The sequence below is a fragment of the Rissa tridactyla genome, chromosome 4 (genome assembly GCF_028500815.1).
Source record: "Rissa tridactyla isolate bRisTri1 chromosome 4, bRisTri1.patW.cur.20221130, whole genome shotgun sequence".
Lineage (NCBI taxonomy): Eukaryota > Metazoa > Chordata > Aves > Charadriiformes > Laridae > Rissa > Rissa tridactyla.
In genome coordinates, this window is record NC_071469.1 from 47,147,206 (window position 1) to 47,167,394 (window position 20,189).

The following is a 20,189-nucleotide window of genomic DNA, read 5'->3' on the forward strand; positions in this document are numbered from 1 at the left end:
GGCAAACTGTTACCAGCTCTCCAGAAGTCATGTTGGGAGCCACAGGACCTATTTAACTTACTACTGCTGACAACTACTGCTTTATGTATTTTTCAGTAAGAAAGACTTGGGTTATGTGGTTAGGCCCTTGAGTTATATGGCGCTTTAGGGCACAGATTAGAAATTATTTCAGTTTCATTTAAACAAAAAACTGTGCAATTTCATGAAGTTGATACAAAAATCTTACCAACAGTATGCTTTCCATGCTACCATGTTGTGTGTTTAGGTGCTAAATTCAAATTCTTGACTGGGCTCACCTACTTTTAATTCTATTTTAATCATAAAATCCACAGGTGTGGAAAACTAATCTAGAGTTCTTTTAATGAGTGAAAGAAGGTATGGCCAGTTGACTCTTGCACTATAGTGGGGATCAGTGCAAGAAGTTTGCAGCAGTGCAGAAGTATATTGGATGTTTCTGGTAAAATGATTGTTACTAAAGTAAGGCTGCAAAAAAAGAACCAAAGCAAATCAAAATAGTATGCTGACATTTTAAATGAACATCTTGAAGTGTTAATCATCTCATTGATCTACATGAGATGCTTTCAGGATATCTACAGGCTTAACCAGTTGACGATGCATTATTATGTTCTTAAGATCTGTCTGTACTAGGAAGAACCGTTGTTTTCTCTGAATAAATGGGAAGCTTCTATTTTAGGGGACATTTCTGTGGCAGATTTAAGGTGTTTCACAAGCACAATGCACAGTCCTCACTTCAGAATTACATATTTTGGAGATCTTCCATCATCCTGCATTCTAATGTGGCCCCTACTGTTCATTTGCTTCTAAAAAGATAATCAAACTTGAAGACACAGCTGACATGAGGTTATTTGTTTTAAGTGCAGATGGATATTGCTGCTACATTTAAGACTCAAAGATACAACAGCAATGAGTGTAACATGAAAGCTAAGAATTATGTTTTTGTACAATTTAGAATAATCTGATTACAGATGTGGTTGCAATTTTAATGAGACGATGTTATGCTTGTGAGACTTTGGGTAATAAAGAACTTCATCATTAAGGGCCTGGAATAAGAAGGTGAATTACAGGCAGTTTAGGAAGTTCGGGTGTGTGTAGTGAGCATTAGGCATTTAATTGTTTTCTTCTTCTGTTATAGGCAGCCTGTACAGAAACCACAGCACAAGTTTCAGTCTGTCCAACTTAGCCCTACCAACCAAAGTTGGGAGAGACAAGAATACTCCCTTTCCCAGCCTGAAAGGTAACCGTTTTTCCCCTTGTCTTTTACAGCCTTTATGGTTCTTGTGACTTGGCAGGCTGAGGTCTTACCCCTAAAAGGAATCCTGGGGGTGACGTGTTTTGGTGGTTTGGGTAGTAACTGTCTTAAGTATCAAGGCAGTAAATTGTCTTGATATTTCTCGGTCAGGCTTCGTCCCAACAACTGGGCCATGTTGGGATGGGGGACTGGCCAGTCTAGCCGCTGTTAACGGGTACACTGTGAACGTTGGTTTTGGTTTGTATTTTGTTTCGTTTTAAATATTAATGTAAAGAATGGGAACCAAGAGGTAGGTCCTACTTTTGTACTGTCACTATCTTCATGATTGGCCTTAGGTAACTTGTTAGAGCAACGATGCTGCATTTGTAAGTGGGGATAAAGCCAACCTCCCATGGAGAATGCAGTTTACATGGATTTCAAAACTGTTTATAGTCTTTTCAGTTCACTAAATAGAAAATTCTGATCAAAATGAAATTATAACCATACTTCATCTCATTCAGAGTAAAGATCGATCCCTAACAACTTATGTGCACAATCTTTTCATTGGAACATCTCCTCTTTGCATGCAGTATTACTAGGTAACATGTCTGAATGGGCACTAGAGAAACGGTCCTCTTACCATGGGGAGTTAGACAGCCTGGTCATCCTTGTACCAGATGTAATAACAGAAGGGTGACTGAGCTCCTGCTGGTGTTTTTGTGTTGAGACCTTTTCACTTGCTAAACTGGGCAAAGGTTTTATTTTACTTTTTGAGTTATTCTATCTGAGTAGAACTTACTGCTTTTGTTTTAATATGTTGATTTTTTTTCATTTATTTTTTTCCTCCTCATCATTTTCATCGGTAAAGATTACTTTAATCTGGAAGTGGGAAGGGATGTGGATGAAGGTTGGTATGATGTTTTGCTGACCTTTGACCTTGTAGAAACAAAGGCCAAAAGCTGGTTTTTGTGTTTCTGCTTTGGACTTTGTTTTTGAGACAAATAATCATTCCCTGTGTGTAAAATGAGGAGGAACAGGACTGGTATGGTGAAAACACTAGCAGACTCTGCACAGCTGTTTTTGACAACCTTTTACCAGTTGGTTACATTTTCATGTCCAATTGTACTGGATAAGAAACCTGCTTCATGTGAGGGTTATTTCCATGGGTAAACTTAATGACTGATTCCATGCATTGGAAGAAAACAGTGATGGGGTTTGCCATTCCACGTTCATGCTTCGCGCCTCATCTTCTGCACTTTGGTGTTCTGTTGTCAACTATTGTAATCCTGTAGGGCTTTTAATGTTACTATGCAGATGTGAGGATGGGATTTCCATAGAGTAGCTCAGTCTGTTTTATGCATGTGCAAGTGTGCGCGTGTGTGTGCGTGTTTGTGTTCATTTATGTGTGCATGCTGGCTCACTGGGATTCCCACTGGGCACTTCACTGGTTTTTAAGTGTTTTTGTCTTTGTTGTACAGGTACAAAATTGCTGCATTAACTTGTTCTTACCAAGTGTGTGTGGTACCCTGTGTTTCTAACTGTAATGGGAAATGATGCTGGGACTCCATCTCATTGCTGCTGTTTGACCACTTTCCATCTTCCTTTTTAATTTTTATTTCATGCACATCCATTGATATTTTTTCCTCAGTGATGCGGATGTTTTTGATAGTGCCCTTGAAATACAGTATGTGCAATAATGTCCTTGAAGATGCAGTACATTGGTTCCACGATGCCAAATTTCAAGTCAAGCACTATCTCTAAGATTATTTACACTGGCCCTTGTTGTCTTGGGCTTTCAAGCATCCTTCCTGCTCTAGCGTCATCTGGGTTTTGTTTTGAGGGAGGGCTGGGAAGAAGCTGGTAGTTGTATTCTTTTGATGCTGATGGTGGGGAGTGTAGATATTGTAGTACACTACTAATTGTATATTTTGTGTCCCAGTATTTGGGTTAAATACTATAATGGAGATTATTACTGAAGCTGGCCCAGTAAGCAATGAAGGTGGGTTCCCTACAGCATGAGCTGTGCATGATATAACAATTTCCAGCATTCCCTATGCCTGACTTTGGGCTACCTTTCTCACTGGGTAACCAGTACCACATGATCTGTACTAGTCACCCCCAATGCATTATGCTTTTACATATAGTGACTAATTTGAAGATGGTTCATGTTGTGGAACTGCATGCAGAGCAGCCAAACTTTACCTGCCTTCACCTCCTGCTGCCATTACCATCTTCTCTTTTTCTCTCTGCATTACTCCCATTACTGTTTTCTGCCGATGTGTGATGCTAGAATATGATATACGCTGCTGCTTTTTTGGAGTTTCCATTTTGTTTAAAGTCTGTTACCTGTAATTTGAATAGGTGTGTTAGCCAACCTTAGCGTTGCTTGTTACTGTCCTGGGATCAGACTGTTTTCCTCCCACCCCTTCCTCTCATCCTTATTCCTCTCCTGTTTAGGAAACAGACGAGCCCTTGTGGATCAAAAGTCCTCAGTCATTAAGCACAGCCCAACAGTGAAAAGAGAATCTCCATCGCCTCAGGGACGAACTAGCAATTCCAGGTAATATTTTTCATTGCTTTTGGAGTATAAGGTGTTGTTAAAGTGGTCTCGTACTTGGCCAGTGTTTCCTCAGAAGTCTAGCTGTTGAAAATGAAATAGCACTTTTCTATGGCCCAAAGCTTGCACGTATTATTGTTCGGGAAGTTTTGGTATAGATCGTCTTACAGTTAATAGCGCACATACATATTTTTTTGTGTCTGAGACAAAAAATCCTACTTTAACTCAGCATTTATTCTTTGTAATTGAGTCTGTTCTGAACAAGGTAGTCTAGCCAGTGGACTTTTAATGCACCATGCAGGGGATCAGCTGAGTCATATGAAGCAGTTTGATTCCATGAATTCATGTGAAACATTTTTCTTAGCCTTGGGAAGGGACTCAGAACGTTACCTGACCTGTGCCTGTGCCATCTCCTCCCTTTCTTATGTAGCAGTCATGGGTAGAATGGAATTTACTTGGAGCTGCTGGGGTTGGGAGGCAAGTGAGAACAATAACTGCAGTTCAGACTGGGGAATGCAGCAGGTTGCACAGGAGTTCCCTTCTTCTTACCATTCCCTTCCCTGTGGCAAAACAAACTGAAGCAGTACATGTGCCAAGGCTGCTGCAGTAGCACTATTAGTAGTGCTGCGCTCCCTCTTTCAAGGAAAACCTACAGGTCAGACAAGGCGGCTGTGGGAGAAGGTTGTGGCATAGAGGATTCCTGTGGATTCTGAGGAATGCTGTGAAGGTGAGAAGCTAGAGGGACTAGAGGAAAATCTGATTACTGCTTATTATCGGAAATAATGGACAAAATAAAATATTTGATACTACACCTGTAGAACAGAGCTTGGGCTGTGTGCAGTTATGTTAGCAGCACGCAGAGCTAATTTGAACTTCTTTTCTTGTAACCTTAGCTTTGATAGGAAATGCATTTCTCTGTGTGTCCTGGCCATATCCCTCTTCCCATGCAAGCCAAGGTAAGTAGATGACTGACTTTTGCCTGCTTCCTCTTAAATCCATCAGTGAGAACCAGCAGTTCCTGAAGGAGGTGGTACATAATGTTCTCGATGGGCAAGGTGTTGGCTGGCTGAACATGAAGAGAGTCCGACGTCTGCTGGAGAGCGAGCAGCTCCGTGTCTTTGTACTAAGCAAGCTGAATCGCACGATCCAGTCAGAAGAAGACGCTCGACAGGATGTCATACAGGATGTGGTCAGTGCTGAACTTGGCAGGGTCCTTACACCTACTGTCTGATGAGGCTAAATTCATAGAAAGTTTTTGTTAAATTGCCTCCTAAAAGCTGATGTTACAGCAGTTTTGGAATTTGTGTTCTTGAATTACTTTCTCACTTCTGAAATAGTGACACTAATAGGATTTTCATTGCAGGAGGTCAGCCGCAAGGTTTATAAAGGCATGCTGGACTTGCTGAAGTGCACCGTGTTGAGCCTGGAGCAGTCATATGCAAATGCTGGCCTGGGGGGCATGGCCAGTGTTTTTGGCCTGCTAGAGATAGCACATACTCACTATTACAACAAAGGTAAGAAAAGTGTTTATGAGAATACAGTGGTTATGAGCCAAACTAGATCCTTATTATGAAGGTAGCTGTTTTGTGGCTTCTCATATTTCAGGGGTTTTACACTTTCAAAACAGGTGAGCACTGTACCATTGTTACTGAAACCTTACAAAGCTTGAAACCATTCTCATGCACACATGTAACCAGGCCAAAGCAAAATAATGGCCATACTGATATTTCATTGAAAATGGAAACTATGCAGCAAGATACAAAACCTGGGATTTTTACAGATGAAGGGGAAATTCTGAGAGTGTGGACCTTCATCTAGCACTGTCCCCCACCCAAAGTCTTGGAAAGTTACTGCAGACGACCTAAATAGGGAGCAAGATATTTCTAATGTGGAACCATACGAGACTTATATCTCACCAACCACCTTACATTACAGAATGATTCTTATATCACTAAGTACACTTGGAGAGGAAAGCCTGAAAATACCTCTTTATTTTTCAGCTTTTTTTAAAAATCTGACCCTTAATGCAAAATAAGAAAACGCAGGCATAAGGAAAAAGAGCAAAAGATGACAAAAAGCTACCTCTCTGCTTAATATCTGACTCAGCTGTAATCTCAAATTATGAAAAGCTTTTTATTTCATTGTAGCAGAGGAGTAACATCTATGAAACACTTCATAGTTGGTGTTCTGGGTGGCTTGCATCAGGGATTTTATGAGTTGGCTTAGGTGCCCCGTGGGTTACAGGTGTTCATTTCCAATCGTTGTTAGAATGTTGAGGAAAGCAAGGAAGGCTGTGCTAGTGTAACAGTCCTGAATGTGGGGAACGGGCCAACCATGGTAATTGTAAGCCTTTTAGTCTGACACTGATCCTAAGCAAAACTGTAGAGTGGCTGATGTAAAACTCAGTGGCTTGAGAGTGAAGTCTTGCTAATGTGATGCCATAATTTCATGGTAAGTAGAGTTTACCCATTAAATTAATTGTGGTCACAATAGACAAAATTTGATATAAACTGTGAAGGACTTCTGTCATTATTGCATGACATCTTGCTTTATAGTAAAATTTTAACTGTTTAGTAGTATGTTTTGGCTGTTTTCAGTGGGTTGGTCTAGATATTTCTAGAAATGTTTTATAGAGATTAGTGCTTATCTTAATGTTATTTAACATACTGTAGTGATCTAGTAATCCTTAAATGGTTCGGTTTGCATATGATGCATACTGTGTGAACAGAACATGATGGATATAGGTTATTTGTCTACAGGAAGCTGAATCTTAATAAAGCATGGTTGTGGTTAATTTATTTTAATATGGCCAAACTAAGAACTTGAGTTTAGGAGCAAGGATAGTTGGCAATAATAGCGGGATTGGGAACTATGTCCTAGGAAGCAGTGTCTCCGAAAATGGCAGCTCTGTGTGAACTTCACACTGTTTACTGTGTCAGGGGGGCACTGTGTAAACCTGGGAATATAGGTTTGGGATGCAGCTGTTGTATTGTCTCTGGATATGTCACTAACAAGACCCACAGCTGAGGTAGTGCTTCCAGTTCTGATCACCACATCTTGAAAAACTGAGGAGGTTTCTGAAAAGACCTACAAGGAATCGGGAAAATGCTTTTGCTCTGAAAGATGGAAGCGTTCAGTCTGTTGATTGTTAGGTGTTGATTGTTTTCAATTATTATCTGAGTGGAAAGGTGTTGCTGATAGCAGAATCTTTAATCTGCTGGACAAAGGTATCACAAGGTCTAGTGGTACAACACGTTTAGATATTAGGGTATGAAATTTTCACTATTAGCATCATCAACTGTTGGAACAGTTTGTGCAGGATTGCAGGAGGTTCTTTTCTGGAAACCTAATTTTAATTATTCTATTCTGAAAGTTTTGCTGTAATTCAAACTGTGGAGTTTGATACAGAGAAATAATCCAAACTGTCTTTGGGGACACATGATTATAGGAAGTCTGGGAGAATGATGGACGAGGTATAGCTGATGGTTTTTTGAGGTTTTTTCCTAACTGAAGTTTCATTTAGTGTTACCCGTCAAAGATGATTGTATTTGTCATCTTTTCACTGTGAGAGGAACTTGCTTATATTCTAGAAGTGATATTCTTGGTATATTAGGCAGACCTGTTTAATTTTGCACAACTCGGCAGAGGAGATACTACAGTTACTGTGTCAAAGAAGATTCCTAGGTTTCAAATACACAGGAAGGACATAATTTGAGTATCCCAAAAACAGCACTCTGGCTTTCTCCGCTACTGTTCCCACCAGTGTGGCAGGCTATCTGCAAGCCATGCTGACCTATGGGAATAAATGTGGGACTGAGCTGTTTCAGTGTCAGGCTTAATGATTTAGGTGAGACCATCTGTCTCATTTTCCTTTTCCTGGTCTCATTTCCTTTTTTAATTCCTTTTTCCAATGCTGTTTTTTTTTTTTTCTTTAAAGAACCAGAAAAGCGAAAACGAAGTCCAACGGATGGATCTGTCACCCCAGTTGGCAAGGATCCTGCATCATCCCCAAGAGTGGAGGCAAAACCTGCGATGCAGCTGCCGGTACCTCACCTGATGCCAAAGGCACTGAGCCCTGCAGGCAAAGGTCCAAGGGAGTTTGACACAAGGAGTCTAAAGGAAGAAAATTTTATTGCTTCCATTGGTGTGTATTGCGGTGCATGTAAAGTGCAGGAGGGACTTCTACTTTGGCATTAGGTTCTATTTGCATTCTCTCCATTTTAACACTACATTGCTGCTGTAACATGCTTCATTTACACCTTGGATCACAAGGAACAATCATGTGTGTTTTCACTCTACTCTTGGATAAACTATCCAGGGCAGTTTTCTCCCAGAAGCTTTCTAATCTTCATTGTTTCTGAATTTCTTTACACTTTAGACAATTTTATTTTTTGCTCGGTGACTGATGTTTTGAAGCAACAGGAAATGGCAAAAGGGAAACAGGGCCAGCAGGACTTTGGAAAGGGCAACCGTGCAAGGGACTACATAAACCAAAAGTTTTCTAATCATTGCTGACTACCTGTGGATTATCTAGGTTGCGTCCTGATAGAAGTGGGACCCAGGATCTGCTGTTAATAACGAAAATTGCCAAAAAGATTTTAGTTGTAGTGTTACAGATTCAATGAGCAGGACTGATGGATATTCCTTCTATGTAATAGCAAATAGAATGTGTTTTGTTCTAAACAGCATCTGCTAGGCTGGCCACTGGAAATTTTCTCAATATAATTTCTTAGCTGGTATAGCTTTTCCCTGTGTCTGGGAAAAAGTTGGAGGTAGGCTTTAAACTGTTTTACCTAAAAAGGGCTTTACAGATATTTTGGGGGGGGGGTATTGTAAACAAGAGAAAAGTAGCATCAGCATATGAGAGAAATTCTTTGTCAACTCCAAAAATACGTCATGTTAAATTTTAGCCATTGCTTCTTATAGCCTGTTGCTTATAGCCTATTGCATGAAAGATAAATCTTCAGAAAGCAGCATGCTACTGTGAGGCTGTACCTGCAGTATGTGGCGTAAGACAAAAAAATGTGTGTGTTGGGCAGTTACGTGGCAGGAGTGCAGACATTCATTCTTATGCCCGCATAATAGCTGCAGGCTGAACGGTGTCGAGTCCTTCTGAACTGATACTGAACCCTTCTGGTCTGATTTGCTTTCTCGTTTCAAGAGGTAATCTATGGAGGCAGTTGCTCAGAAACTAGTCTTGCACTCTATCTGAAAATGTATCAGGGAGCAAAAAGAGATTCAGATTTCCACTATTTCAGTTTAGTGGTTTAGTTCGCTCTGAGTACGTAATTTCTGTTCTGCAGAAAAGCTTCTACAGAGGCTGTGCTTCTGACACAACTAAGAATAAAACAGATGCTAGGCCAGTGTTCTTTTAAAGAATGAGGAGAGATCTTTTGATTGCATTGCTGAGACTGCTCCTTTCCCTCAGATGAAATTAAAGCCTCATAGAAATGGAAATCATAGAGATCAGACAGTCCATGTTGTGAAATATCATAAGAATTGCTTTTCAAAAGAAGTGCTACTTAATATGTTACATTAACTACTGTTGCCAGAATATTAGCCTTAAACAATTCACAGTCTTCAAGGACAGGCAACAGGTAAATTCTTATTAGTGATTCTGATGCTCTAATGATTTCCACTTGTCTTCCATGGAACTAAGTTGCCAGAAGTATATGGTTTCACCAAAAGTGATCAAAGTTCAGAAGACTTTAATGCTTTTTATGAAGCCTTTTTTTCTAACTGGTTTTGTCTGTCACCAAGAACCATGAAATAATATGCAAGTCAGTCTTTAAGAAATTGCTCTAAAAACAATGTAGTGTCCGTGTTCATCTGACTCTTGAGATCTACAAGTAAAGGGTATTTCTCTGTATTTCTCTTGTGTTACAGGAATATAATTTAAAGCTGCTTGGCTATTATAGTTCCTTTATGTTCTGTTATGGAAGCATCAGTACAAGACAATGCTTTGGATATACAGGACCAGAGTTAAGTCATGGCTAGGCTGAAATTCCTTCTGTAGTGAAATACAGACTTTCTCATTCAAACTAATTTCTTGAGGGAAAGAGCATTTGATAAACATTTACGTGTTGCTGGAATAACAAAGTATTTGTAAGTAATTCCATTTAAACATGAGAAAAAATGTTTTTATGTGAAGATCATCCAACTCTGGAGCAGGTTGCCTGGGAAGGTTGTGGATTCTCCATCTGTGGAGATAGCGAACACCTGACTGGACACGGGCCTGCTCTAGTTGACCCTGCTTTGAGCAGGGAGGTTTGACTAGATGATCTCCTGGGGTCCCTTTGAACCTCAGCAGTTCCTTGACTCTATGAAGTTTGGAAGGTACTTAGAGCCTCAGTTTGCAGATTTGCAAATAAAACTCTCAATGGATCTATTGGTATTGTTTAGACAAAATACAAATTTTGGGGTGCTAACCTTTTTGACCTAGTTACAAGAGGAGACACTAGAATGAAAAGTAAGTCATCATCATGATGGAGTAAGATTATGTATGGCAATGTTTGCAGTAGCCATCCTTAAAAGTGTATGTTAGTGTGGCGATTAAACTGCATCTCTGAGATCTAGAGGTATGGTAGCTGAACGTATGCGGTTTTATTGTACTGCAGGAACAACGGCCAGGAGGATCACAGAGTTTTCTGTGGATGTGTTCCTGCTTGACCCCCTTTTCTTGTTCACTTTTCAGAAAGTTTATGGTTTCTTGTGACCCTCTGAAGTATGTAGGATGCTCTCTTGTAACACAGGAGGCTGTTGGTATTCAAAATTCTTTTTTCTGAGGTGAAGAGTGATGGGTTTTTATCAGTTGAGGATTGATCTTTGCTGTGGTTTAATACCTAATTGTTTAGCTAGGAAATTCATTATGAAGATGATGCTTCTGATGCTTTGTTTCCTAAAAGATCACCAATTATTTGCTTACTTGGGTTCTTGTCTTCTGGGGTCCATGGTCATCACCAGTAGTGTTGGCCTTTTTGTTAGGACACTAGTGGCTTTAAAGTTGATAGTTAATAGTTTCCTCCTTTATGTTAGTTTGGTTTTATTGCATACTTGCAGTAAATGTTAACGAAAGTGTCAGTACTTAATGAAGCTTCCATTACTACTTTTAAAAAAAGTCAGCTAAAAGTAATTTAATGGCAGGTATTGCAGCTTGTATTTTTTAAAGTAAAGCCATGTAAACTGAGCACTTAGGAGGCCAGATGTTTTCAAAGACCTTTAACAAGTTCAGTACATCTTAAAGAGATTGTTGTCTGTGTCAGTGTGTGCTCAACTAGATAAGCCTATTGGATGCTGTTTGGATCCATAAGCAATTTTATCCTATCCATCTGTATACTTATGAAAGTTGAAGGAACATCCATCAATCATGAAGCAGATAGAGAAATCAGTTGGCTAACAGCTGTCTTTCAGGCTTTTTCCCCTTGCTACATTTGCCTTGCTCCTGATACGTTTAACGATAATATTTTGTAGCCTTCCTCCACAATCATAACACTATCCTTTTTAATTTTTTTTTGCCCAGTAGGCATTTTGCTAAATAGAACTTTTTTAGAGCCTGTCTTGCCCTAATTTCTGCCATTTGCAGGGTGGGATGGGTTTCTGATGTATTTCAAGTGGCCTTTTAGTTGCTCAGGAAGTTTTCTTGAAGAACAGTAGAACACCATACTTCTTTTTCCTTCCTTTTCCCCTTACTGCTTTTCTAAGAGTATCTTCCTCTGTAGCGTTCCCAGCTTTAATCATGCTAGTGAGAGAGGACGGTGCCCAGCGTTCGGTGAGTTCAGCCTGTCAGCATGTAATGTTTCCTCTGGCCAACAGGCCAGCACCTGGAAAGATCTGATATTTCTAGGCAGAAAAGATGACTGCATTTCAGAGGGCTGAGGAATGTGAGTGATAGAAAAGTGCAAGTGCCTCATCACTATTTTGTCGCAAGTCTAAGCTTCAAATGAAAAGAGCACATGCAGACTTTAGACTTTTTTCCTTTTCTCTCCATCGTATTCTGTTATGGAATTCCTTGACTTGATTGGATTGGATGACCTAATTTGAATTCTGGAAGTTGGCGTTAAGCATGACTGATAGCTTATTTTTCTTCTTCTTCCCTATTTTCCATTCTTTACACCCTGATAGGAATAGGTGGATGCAGAGAAGTTCAGCTTTTTGCACGTAGGGCTGGTTGATAGGCAGAGCTAAGCATTTATTGAGAATGCTGTGAGGTCAAAAATAACTTGTGCTTGTAAACTTTGTGATAGTTTTTAAAATATAGTATCGGCTAAATATTGTGTTAACCTAGAGTTTTAATTTTCTTGGAATTGCTGCTGCTGGTTTTGTGCCTTTTCCTTTCAATGATATAAGCTAGAGACATTAAAATGTTTGCGTTAATTGGAGCTTCTGTGATGCCTACGTTTTGGAGGAATAAATATCTGACAGTCTTAAAGGCCTTTCTCAGGAAAGGTGATTAATTGCATTATATGTGTTCATAATAGCTGTTTTTCCTTAGTTGGTTCCCCGTATGAAGTCATCTCTAACATTTGAATTCTGTAAATGAGAGATGATGCAGCGCTCGATTCCTAACTTTGATTTCTTGTAAAATGGTGTTAATTAACCCTTCACTCAGTAGTTGTCGTACATTTCTGCCTCTTTTTTTTGAGATGAAGGGGTGGGGTTTTTGTTTCAAACTTTTTTCCCCATTTTCACCTGTCTGACCAGCCGCTGACTCTTTCTCTTTCTCTCCTGCTTTCAATGCATCTTGGGTAGAATTGTGGAACAAGCACCAGGAAGTGAAAAAGCAAAAATCTTTGGAAAAAACGAGTAAGGAAATAAAAAATTGTAGAAACTGACTCCTCCAGCCTCCCCATAACTGCCAACTCCCCAGGTGCAGGGTGAGCTTGCATCTATGGCACACAGCTTTTATGCCCACAAAAACAAACGTCTATCAAGAAAGTCTGTGTTATAAAGGAGATCAAACAGATCAGTTTGCCTTGGGGAAATTCTGTTCAAATGTCTCTCTTTTTTTTTTTTTTCTTTCTTTTTTTCCTCCCCTGAATGTTGCCTTCTTCAAAAAAGAGGAAGCAGATATTCTGCATCCTCACTGTATCATATATGGAAGGATTTTAAGATATTCCATCTCCTTTCTTAAAAGTTAAAGAGGGTTTTGTTTAACAAGTCTTTGACATAACTATACTGATTGATTGATTGAATGTTATTGGAATGAAGAATTCTCTCTTCTTTCAAGCCATGGGATGGCAAATTTTGTTTATGAACGGTTTATGACCCCAACCAGCCTGCAACAAGAAATGACTCTGAGGGGGAGAGAGAAGGTGTATGTGAAGAATTGTATTTATTGATGGCTATTAGAGAATAGCCTCATAATAAGGAATCAACCTGATTTTGGTTTTTATGTACCATGTTAAAGGAGTGAAATAGTCTGAGGCTGTTTGCAGAGTCTAAATAGTAGTCTAAATCTACACAAATCTTAACATCTATTGAAATATGATAATGAATATATATTATTTGGAGGCGTAGCACAAAGTTTTGCTCTTTTTGTTATCACTGTTGTAAATAGGGACATATGACATAAGGACAATCGCTAGTTTATAATAAACATGATGTGGTAGATGTTTCCTAACCATAACTGTAGTTTCTACTTTGCAGAGCTGATGCCCCTTTTACAGACTGGAGGTTGGGGGGGATTAATAGCTAAGATGAAAGAGTGAAAGTTTGCGACATTCTGACTAGGCCTGGATTTGCAGCATTAGTTTTAGGCTCCTCAGTTAAATACAAGCAAGCATCTGGAGTTAGTTCAGAGAGAATGGGGCAAATGGGGCACCTCTGCAGTACAGCTTCCTACATTTAAGATCTGAATTGCTTTCTGCTGAGGCAGGAGTGTGTGTGAGACAGAGGCTTAGCACACCCGCACACCTGCTCTCCCAAACTGGGCCTTTCAGGTGGGTGCCTACGTTGGGAGGAATAAATGGAGGTTTTAGCGTTTTATGTGTATTAGACATACAACCCCATAAAGAAGGGAAGAGGAGGTTTGTAAGTGCCTCTAAATAGTGACAACGATGTGATGGTTGTTATTGTGCTCCTTAAACTCAGTTACCAGTATTGCCCACAGCTATCGAATACCTGAACTGCGTCAGTCAGTTTCACTTGCTTTAAAAGTCAGATATAACTGAATTATACGTTGGGACAGGGAACTCTTAAATTGCTTAAAACACACATCTGAAGTTTAGTATTCTTGCTGTAGTATGAGATGTAAAACGTCTTGCTGCATTGTTATTCAGAGCTAGAAATGGTGGCTAAGTGAAAGAGTGGAAATAAACCTCTAGAAGTGAGCAATGTATATTTCAGTGGAAAATAAGATTCCAAATTCTTAGAAAGGATATTTTTAGTTATTTTTCTTCTTGTTTATACTTTCTCTTTGTTAGAATCTGTGATTATTTGATTTACAGTAACTAAGGCATGCGGATTTAGAGGCGGAATGCTATAACAAATGAAGAACACTTTCTGTAAGACACTTCACATGGAGAATTGATGGTTGAGTAGTAAACTAGTATGGTCTGCACAGCCCGCTTATGGCTTTGCTATTCATGAGTTTACATACCATCTCAAACTCACTCCCACAAATCTTTGTATATTATCCTTCTCTCTCTCTCTCTCTCCTCCCTTCCCCTTTTCTTTCCTTTTCGCTGTCTTACCCTCTCTAATATTACATATAATAGAAACATGCTCATAATTCCCAGGTAGTTGTGATCAGTGGTTATAAGAGATAGCGGCAGTGTTTGCTCAGAGATACTGGATATAGTCATGGGTCTATAATACAAATATTCCAGCTGGTGATCATGTCTTCCTGTTACTGAATAGTTGGCAGATATGGATATGGCAGAAGTGTTGCATTCAGTCTCTTCCCCTTTCTGAGAGTAGTGACATTCTGTGTACAACCTATAACACATTCTTTTCTTGCCTCGTTACTTACCTTGTTCTTTTCAGGCTCTACCTCTCCATCATTCTCTCTTCCTTCTGCCATCCCATCAGAGGACAATTGATGATATGATTCTAGAACTGCATGGGAAATTGAACATAAAGTTCTTTATCCATTTTTTCCCCCTTTTTTGTTTTTGGATTGGTGGGTTAATGAATGCATGACCTAAGGCTTGCTGATTCCCTCTCTCACTACTGACCTATGTGATTGCCAACTCTGGAGAGCCATTTGTTAATGTAATTGGGGAATGTTGTGAAGTACAGCATCATACGAGCTTCTTCCTTGAAATTCCTACTGGTGTAACACCAATTGTTGCTGTTTATGTTCTTGTCATGTGTTGCCTGATTTTTGTCTAGATAGTTGCTGGGGGCAACCTAACAAACTCAGTCTAACACTTTGAGCAAATTAGCTGTTCAAAACAGGATTCTAACTTTAAATAAGTATTCTTTGTTACCAAGAATAAAGGAGGTGGCTTCCTAGAGTTGAGTGGCAACTGCTCTGCATGTGTTATTGTAACTGGAAGCTCCTTGACCTTTGTCTGTCCTCTTTTCTCTATTGAATGGCTAGCAAGTTTAGTGATAGTCGCTCCTGGACTGTGCCTTTGGTGTATTTAAAATTTGAACTCAGGTTTGAAGAATGGCAGATGTGTCCTGCTGTCCTTGTTGTTTGCAGTACCAAGGAATAAAAAAAAAGTTAAAGGAATGAGAAAGCAAATTTGTTTTCTTGGTACTGTTCCTGCTTTCAGTCTATCATCTGCTTTCGGACGTGTTTTTTTGGACTGTTTTTTCCGGACTGTTTTTTCTTGGTACAGTAATGATTTACTTTTTCCTTTGTTCAGGGCCAGAAGGTGTGAAACACTTCGATTTGGGAGAAACAGATGAGAAAAAATCCCAAATCAGTGCAGACAGTGGCCTCAGTTTGGCCTCAGGTTCTCAGGTCAGTGGCTCCTATGCTTGCTTTATTTATGTGGTAAGAGAGAGAATTCTTCTGTCACTGCTTAATTGTGGGAAGACTTCTAGGGTTTGAGCATTCTTGAAAGGCTCATTCAGTAAAATTTCTTCCCCCCTTCCTGTAGTGGACTGATCTTTGCGAATTCCTCAGTTGTGTGACCCCGTGATCTTTTTGACACGCAGGCAGTAGTTTCTATTTATTTGGCTGGCTAAATAATAAGGTGTGTAATTCAAGACCCCAAAGGAATAGGAAATTATGTTCTCTCCTTATGATAAAAACTAATGTGACTTTTCTTCCTGTCCTTTATATGTTTTGATTGCAGAAGAGTGATTTTGACGCTGTTCCCAGTGGAGGACCAGCGGTTATGGTCCGAAGTACAAGCCAGGATTCTGAAGTTAGCACAGTGGTAGGATATGCCCAAAGTGAAATCTTGATGTGATTCACTGCTTGCTGAAGTGGGGGAGGGCATTTTGTGCCTAGATTTTGTGTGGTATGAGTGCATACTGTCATGCATGCATAGTGTATGTCTATGAGCTCTCTCTCCAGACCCTCTGAGTGGGAGGCAGGCATGTGTGTCTGACAGAACATACATAGTGCTTTATTAGCAGATTGCCTCCTCCATATATGGTGCTTGTTGCTGTTATGTATTCCTACATATTGGTGTATTTATGGAACTGGTGGATTGCAATAATTCTATAAATATCCCTTAGTTGTGTATAAACCATCTATAAAGGCAGATAGTTTGATGCACTAAAACCAAGAACAAACTTTCTGATGCGTTAGCTTAAAGCACTTGAATTGTATCAAAACATCTGCTTGCTTTCCGATCAAATATAGGGCCTAGAGGGAAAAGGTAGCAGGAATGCATTCAGTAAAAAAAGCATGTGTATTCTCCCTATCCCATGTTATCTGATATGGCATATTCCAGGGATAAAACCCAAGGAACCTTCCTTTTTGTTGTTTTTCTTGTCTTAAAACTGCTGCATACCTGTGAATATCTAGCTTTCCATGATCTTTTCCCAGCCTGTAACAAGAATAATGCCCTCTCTTTCTCTCATGGACCTAGAAATTGTATTCTATGGGATAGCATCCCCCAGATCTATCCCCCAGATAGAAGGGTCTAGAAGAGTGAATTGATATTCAAGTCTGTCCTTCTCCAAGCTCAAGAAAGGTCCATCCCGACAAGTAGAAAACCAAGCAAAGGCAGCAGGAGGCCTGCATGGATGAGCAAAGAGCTCCTAACTGAACTCGGACGTAAAAAGGAAGTATACAAGAGGTGGAAGCAGGGGCAGGTGACCCAGGAGGAGTATACATGTGCTGTCTCATCTTGCAGGGATAGCGTTAGGAGAGCCAATATGGGCCCTGTTTTCTGGAAACAGGAAAGGATTCTGCAAGTACATAAGCAGCAAGAGAAAGGACTAGGGAAAATGTGGGCCTGCCATTGAATGGGGCAGGGGAGCTGGTGACAGATGGAAAAGACCCAGGTACTTAGGACATTCTTTGCCTCAGTCTTTACCAGTAAAACTGGCTTTCAGGAATCCCAGGCCCCTGAGACCAGAGGAAAAGTCTGGAACAAGAAAGACTTACCCATGTTGGAGGATGACCAGGCTAGGGAGCACTTCAACAAACTGGATATACATAAATCCAAAAGTGCTGAGGGAGCTGGCTGATGTTGTTGCAAGGCCTCTCTCGACTGTCTCTGAACAGTGATGGTGATAAGGAGAGGTTCCTGAAGACTGGAAGACAGCAAATACCACTCTTCAAGAAGGGCAAGAAGGAAGATCTGGGTAGCTACAGGCTGGCCAGCCTCAGTCCTTGGGAAAGATGACGTAGAAAATTTTCCTGGAAAACGTTTCCAAGCACATGAAGGACAAGAGGGTGAATGGGACTAGTCATCATGGATTTACGAAGGGGCAACATGCATAACCAACATGATAGCCTTCTACAATGAGATGACTAGTTTGGTGGATGAGGGAAAAGAAGCAGATGTTGTTTACCTCAACTTCTGTAAAGCTTTTGACACTGTCTCCTGTAACATAGACAAGCTGACAAAGTATGGATTAGGTAAGTGGACAGTGAGGTGGACTGAAACCTGGCTGAACTGGGCCCAGAGGGTTGTGATCAGTGGCACAAAGTCCAGCTGGAGACAAGCCACTAGTGGTGTACCCCTGGGGTCAGTACTGGGGCCAATACTGTTCAGTATCTTCACTGATGACCTGGATGACGGTACAGAGCAAGTTCGCAGATGATAAAAAATCTAGAAGTGACTGACACACAAGATGGTTGTGCTACCATTCAAAGGGACCTAAATAAGCTGGAGAACTGGGCTGAGAGGAATCTATGAAGTTCAACAAGGGGAAAATACCATGTCCTACATCTGGGGAGGAATAACCCCAGACACCAGTACATGCTGGAGACTGGCTGGAAAGCAGCTTTGTTGGGAAGGACCTTGGGATCCTGGTGGACAACAAAGCTGACTGTGAACCAGCAATGCACCCTCGTGGCAGAAAAGACCAACAGTATTGTGGGCTGTATTAGGAAGCGCAATGTCAGCAGATTGAGGGAGGTGATCCTTCAGCTTTACTCAGCACCTGTGAGGCTGCGTCTGGAATATTATGTTCAGTTCTGGGCTCCCCAGTACAAGAAGGATAAGGACTTACTGGAATGAGTCTGGCTCAGGGCCGCAAAGATGATTAAGGGACTGGAGCATCTTTTGTCAGAGGAGAGACTGAAAGAGCTGGGACTCTGCCCAGAGAAGAGAAGAGACAGGGCAGTATTTTATCAACGGGTATAAATTACTCATGGGAGGGATTGAAGGCAAGGGAGCCAGGCTCTTCTCAGTAGTACCCACTGGCAGGACAAGAGGCAGTCAGTACAAAAAATTGAAGCACAGGAAATTCCATCTGAACATAAGAAAACACTTTTTTAGTTTGAGAGTGGTCAAATGCTGGAGCACTTTGCCCAGAGAGGTTGTGGGTTCTCCATCTGTGGAGATATTAAAAATCTGAATGGACATGGTCCTCAGCAACGTACTCTAGCTGACTCTGCTTGAGCAGGGGTCAACTAAGATCCTCATCTTAAGATCCTTAAGATCCTCATCTGTAGAGGATCTTAACAGATCCCTTCCAACCTAAACAGTTCTGTGATTTTTGTGAAGGGGTTTTTGAGTCTCTCTCCATCTTTTTCTGCAGAGTGTGGTTTGAGGAAAAGATGTTACTGAAGGAGAGAAGACAAATGTGGCCTTCAGTTGTACTGCTGCTTTTTTTGTGCCTTAAGAAAAAACATTTCACAACTTTTGTTTTCACAGTGTCTTTGTCCATTGAAGGTAACTGCTTTATTTTTCCCCACAGGTTAGTAACAGTTCCGGAGAGACATTAGGAGCAGACAGTGACTTGAGCAGCAATGCTGGTGATGGCCCAAGTGTGGAAAATGGTGGCAATTTGACAGGATCCAGGGGCACTGTGTCAGACAGTGAAATTGAGACAAACTCCGCTACTAGCTCTATCTTTGTAAGGGCATTGCAGGCTTTCCTTTTTTCTTTTTTTTTTTTTTTTTTAAATTAAATCTTATACAGTAATCAGTTTGATGTGTGTGTATGTGTGGAAGAGGATCTCTGATTCTGTTCTAAGGGTCAATCAGCAATGACTTACAGTATTAAAATATTAAAGATGTAATTTTGTATGGATCCATGTACCTTTCTTCATTTCCTGTGCAATGCATGTTTTTTTGGGAATAGTAGGTTTACATCTCTCACAGTAAACGAAAGAAAAACCTATAAAGGCTGAATGTGAGAGAGCTCAGGTAATCTTATTCTGCTTGTGAATGTTCATTTTCTGTGTAGTCCTGAGAAGGCTGTGTGTTTCTTCCTCCATTCCTCACAATCTGTAAAATGACAGTGCTGTTGAGCTATTTCCTAAACAGTGGGAAAGAGTTACTATTAGAATTTGGGCAAACTTACGGGGAATGACAGAAGAGGTTTAACTGTTCTTTTCTTTAGTCTGGGATTTGCATTTTTTGTTTTGTCTCAGTTTTCCTTCAGGGAAGCATTTTGCTTCCTCTGTGTTTCGATTTCTCTATTTGTCTCTCTATTTTTCCTTTGCCTGATTCTGGACTTTTAAGTCTATTACCTTGGTCTTTGACCAGAGTAATTTATTTGTTTTGTGAACATTTGTGGGAGAAGCATCTATGAAATATAGCTTGCAAACTGCATCTGTTAAGCACAACAGTGGACTGCAAGAAACAGCCTTGCAGGGCACAGAGTTAAATTGTCTGACACCTCTTGTATTATTTTCAGGCGAAGTCTCACAACCTGAAGCAGAGTGTGAAGGAGAGCAAAGGCAGTACTCCAGGGAGAGGTCCAGAGGATGGGAACCAACGTGTCTATCTCTATGAAGGACTTTTGGGTAAACTATTTTTTTTTGTGGGGAAGGGATCTTTTAGATTGAAGTTCAGGTGGA

General features: G+C 40.4%; 1 protein-coding gene across 15 annotated transcripts in view; it reads left to right on the forward strand.

Moving 5' to 3' along the window:
* The window catches only part of MADD (MAP kinase activating death domain), a 77,518-nt gene that overhangs the window by 31,535 nt on the left and 25,794 nt on the right, over window positions 1–20,189 (forward strand). For 11 of the 15 annotated variants that reach the window (XM_054199047.1, XM_054199043.1, XM_054199046.1 and 8 more), the window contains 10 exons: window positions 1,154–1,255; window positions 3,189–3,248; window positions 3,707–3,809; window positions 4,809–4,995; window positions 5,170–5,320; window positions 7,744–7,950; window positions 15,620–15,717; window positions 16,055–16,138; window positions 19,083–19,241; window positions 20,027–20,135. In XM_054199047.1, the coding sequence (XP_054055022.1) occupies window positions 1,154–1,255; window positions 3,189–3,248; window positions 3,707–3,809; window positions 4,809–4,995; window positions 5,170–5,320; window positions 7,744–7,950; window positions 15,620–15,717; window positions 16,055–16,138; window positions 19,083–19,241; window positions 20,027–20,135 (1,260 nt within the window). The remainder of the gene's footprint in view (window positions 1–1,153; window positions 1,256–3,188; window positions 3,249–3,706; window positions 3,810–4,808; window positions 4,996–5,169; window positions 5,321–7,743; window positions 7,951–15,619; window positions 15,718–16,054; window positions 16,139–19,082; window positions 19,242–20,026; window positions 20,136–20,189) is intronic. The other 4 variants (XM_054199048.1, XM_054199052.1, XM_054199053.1 and 1 more) reach the window with 1 other exon arrangement.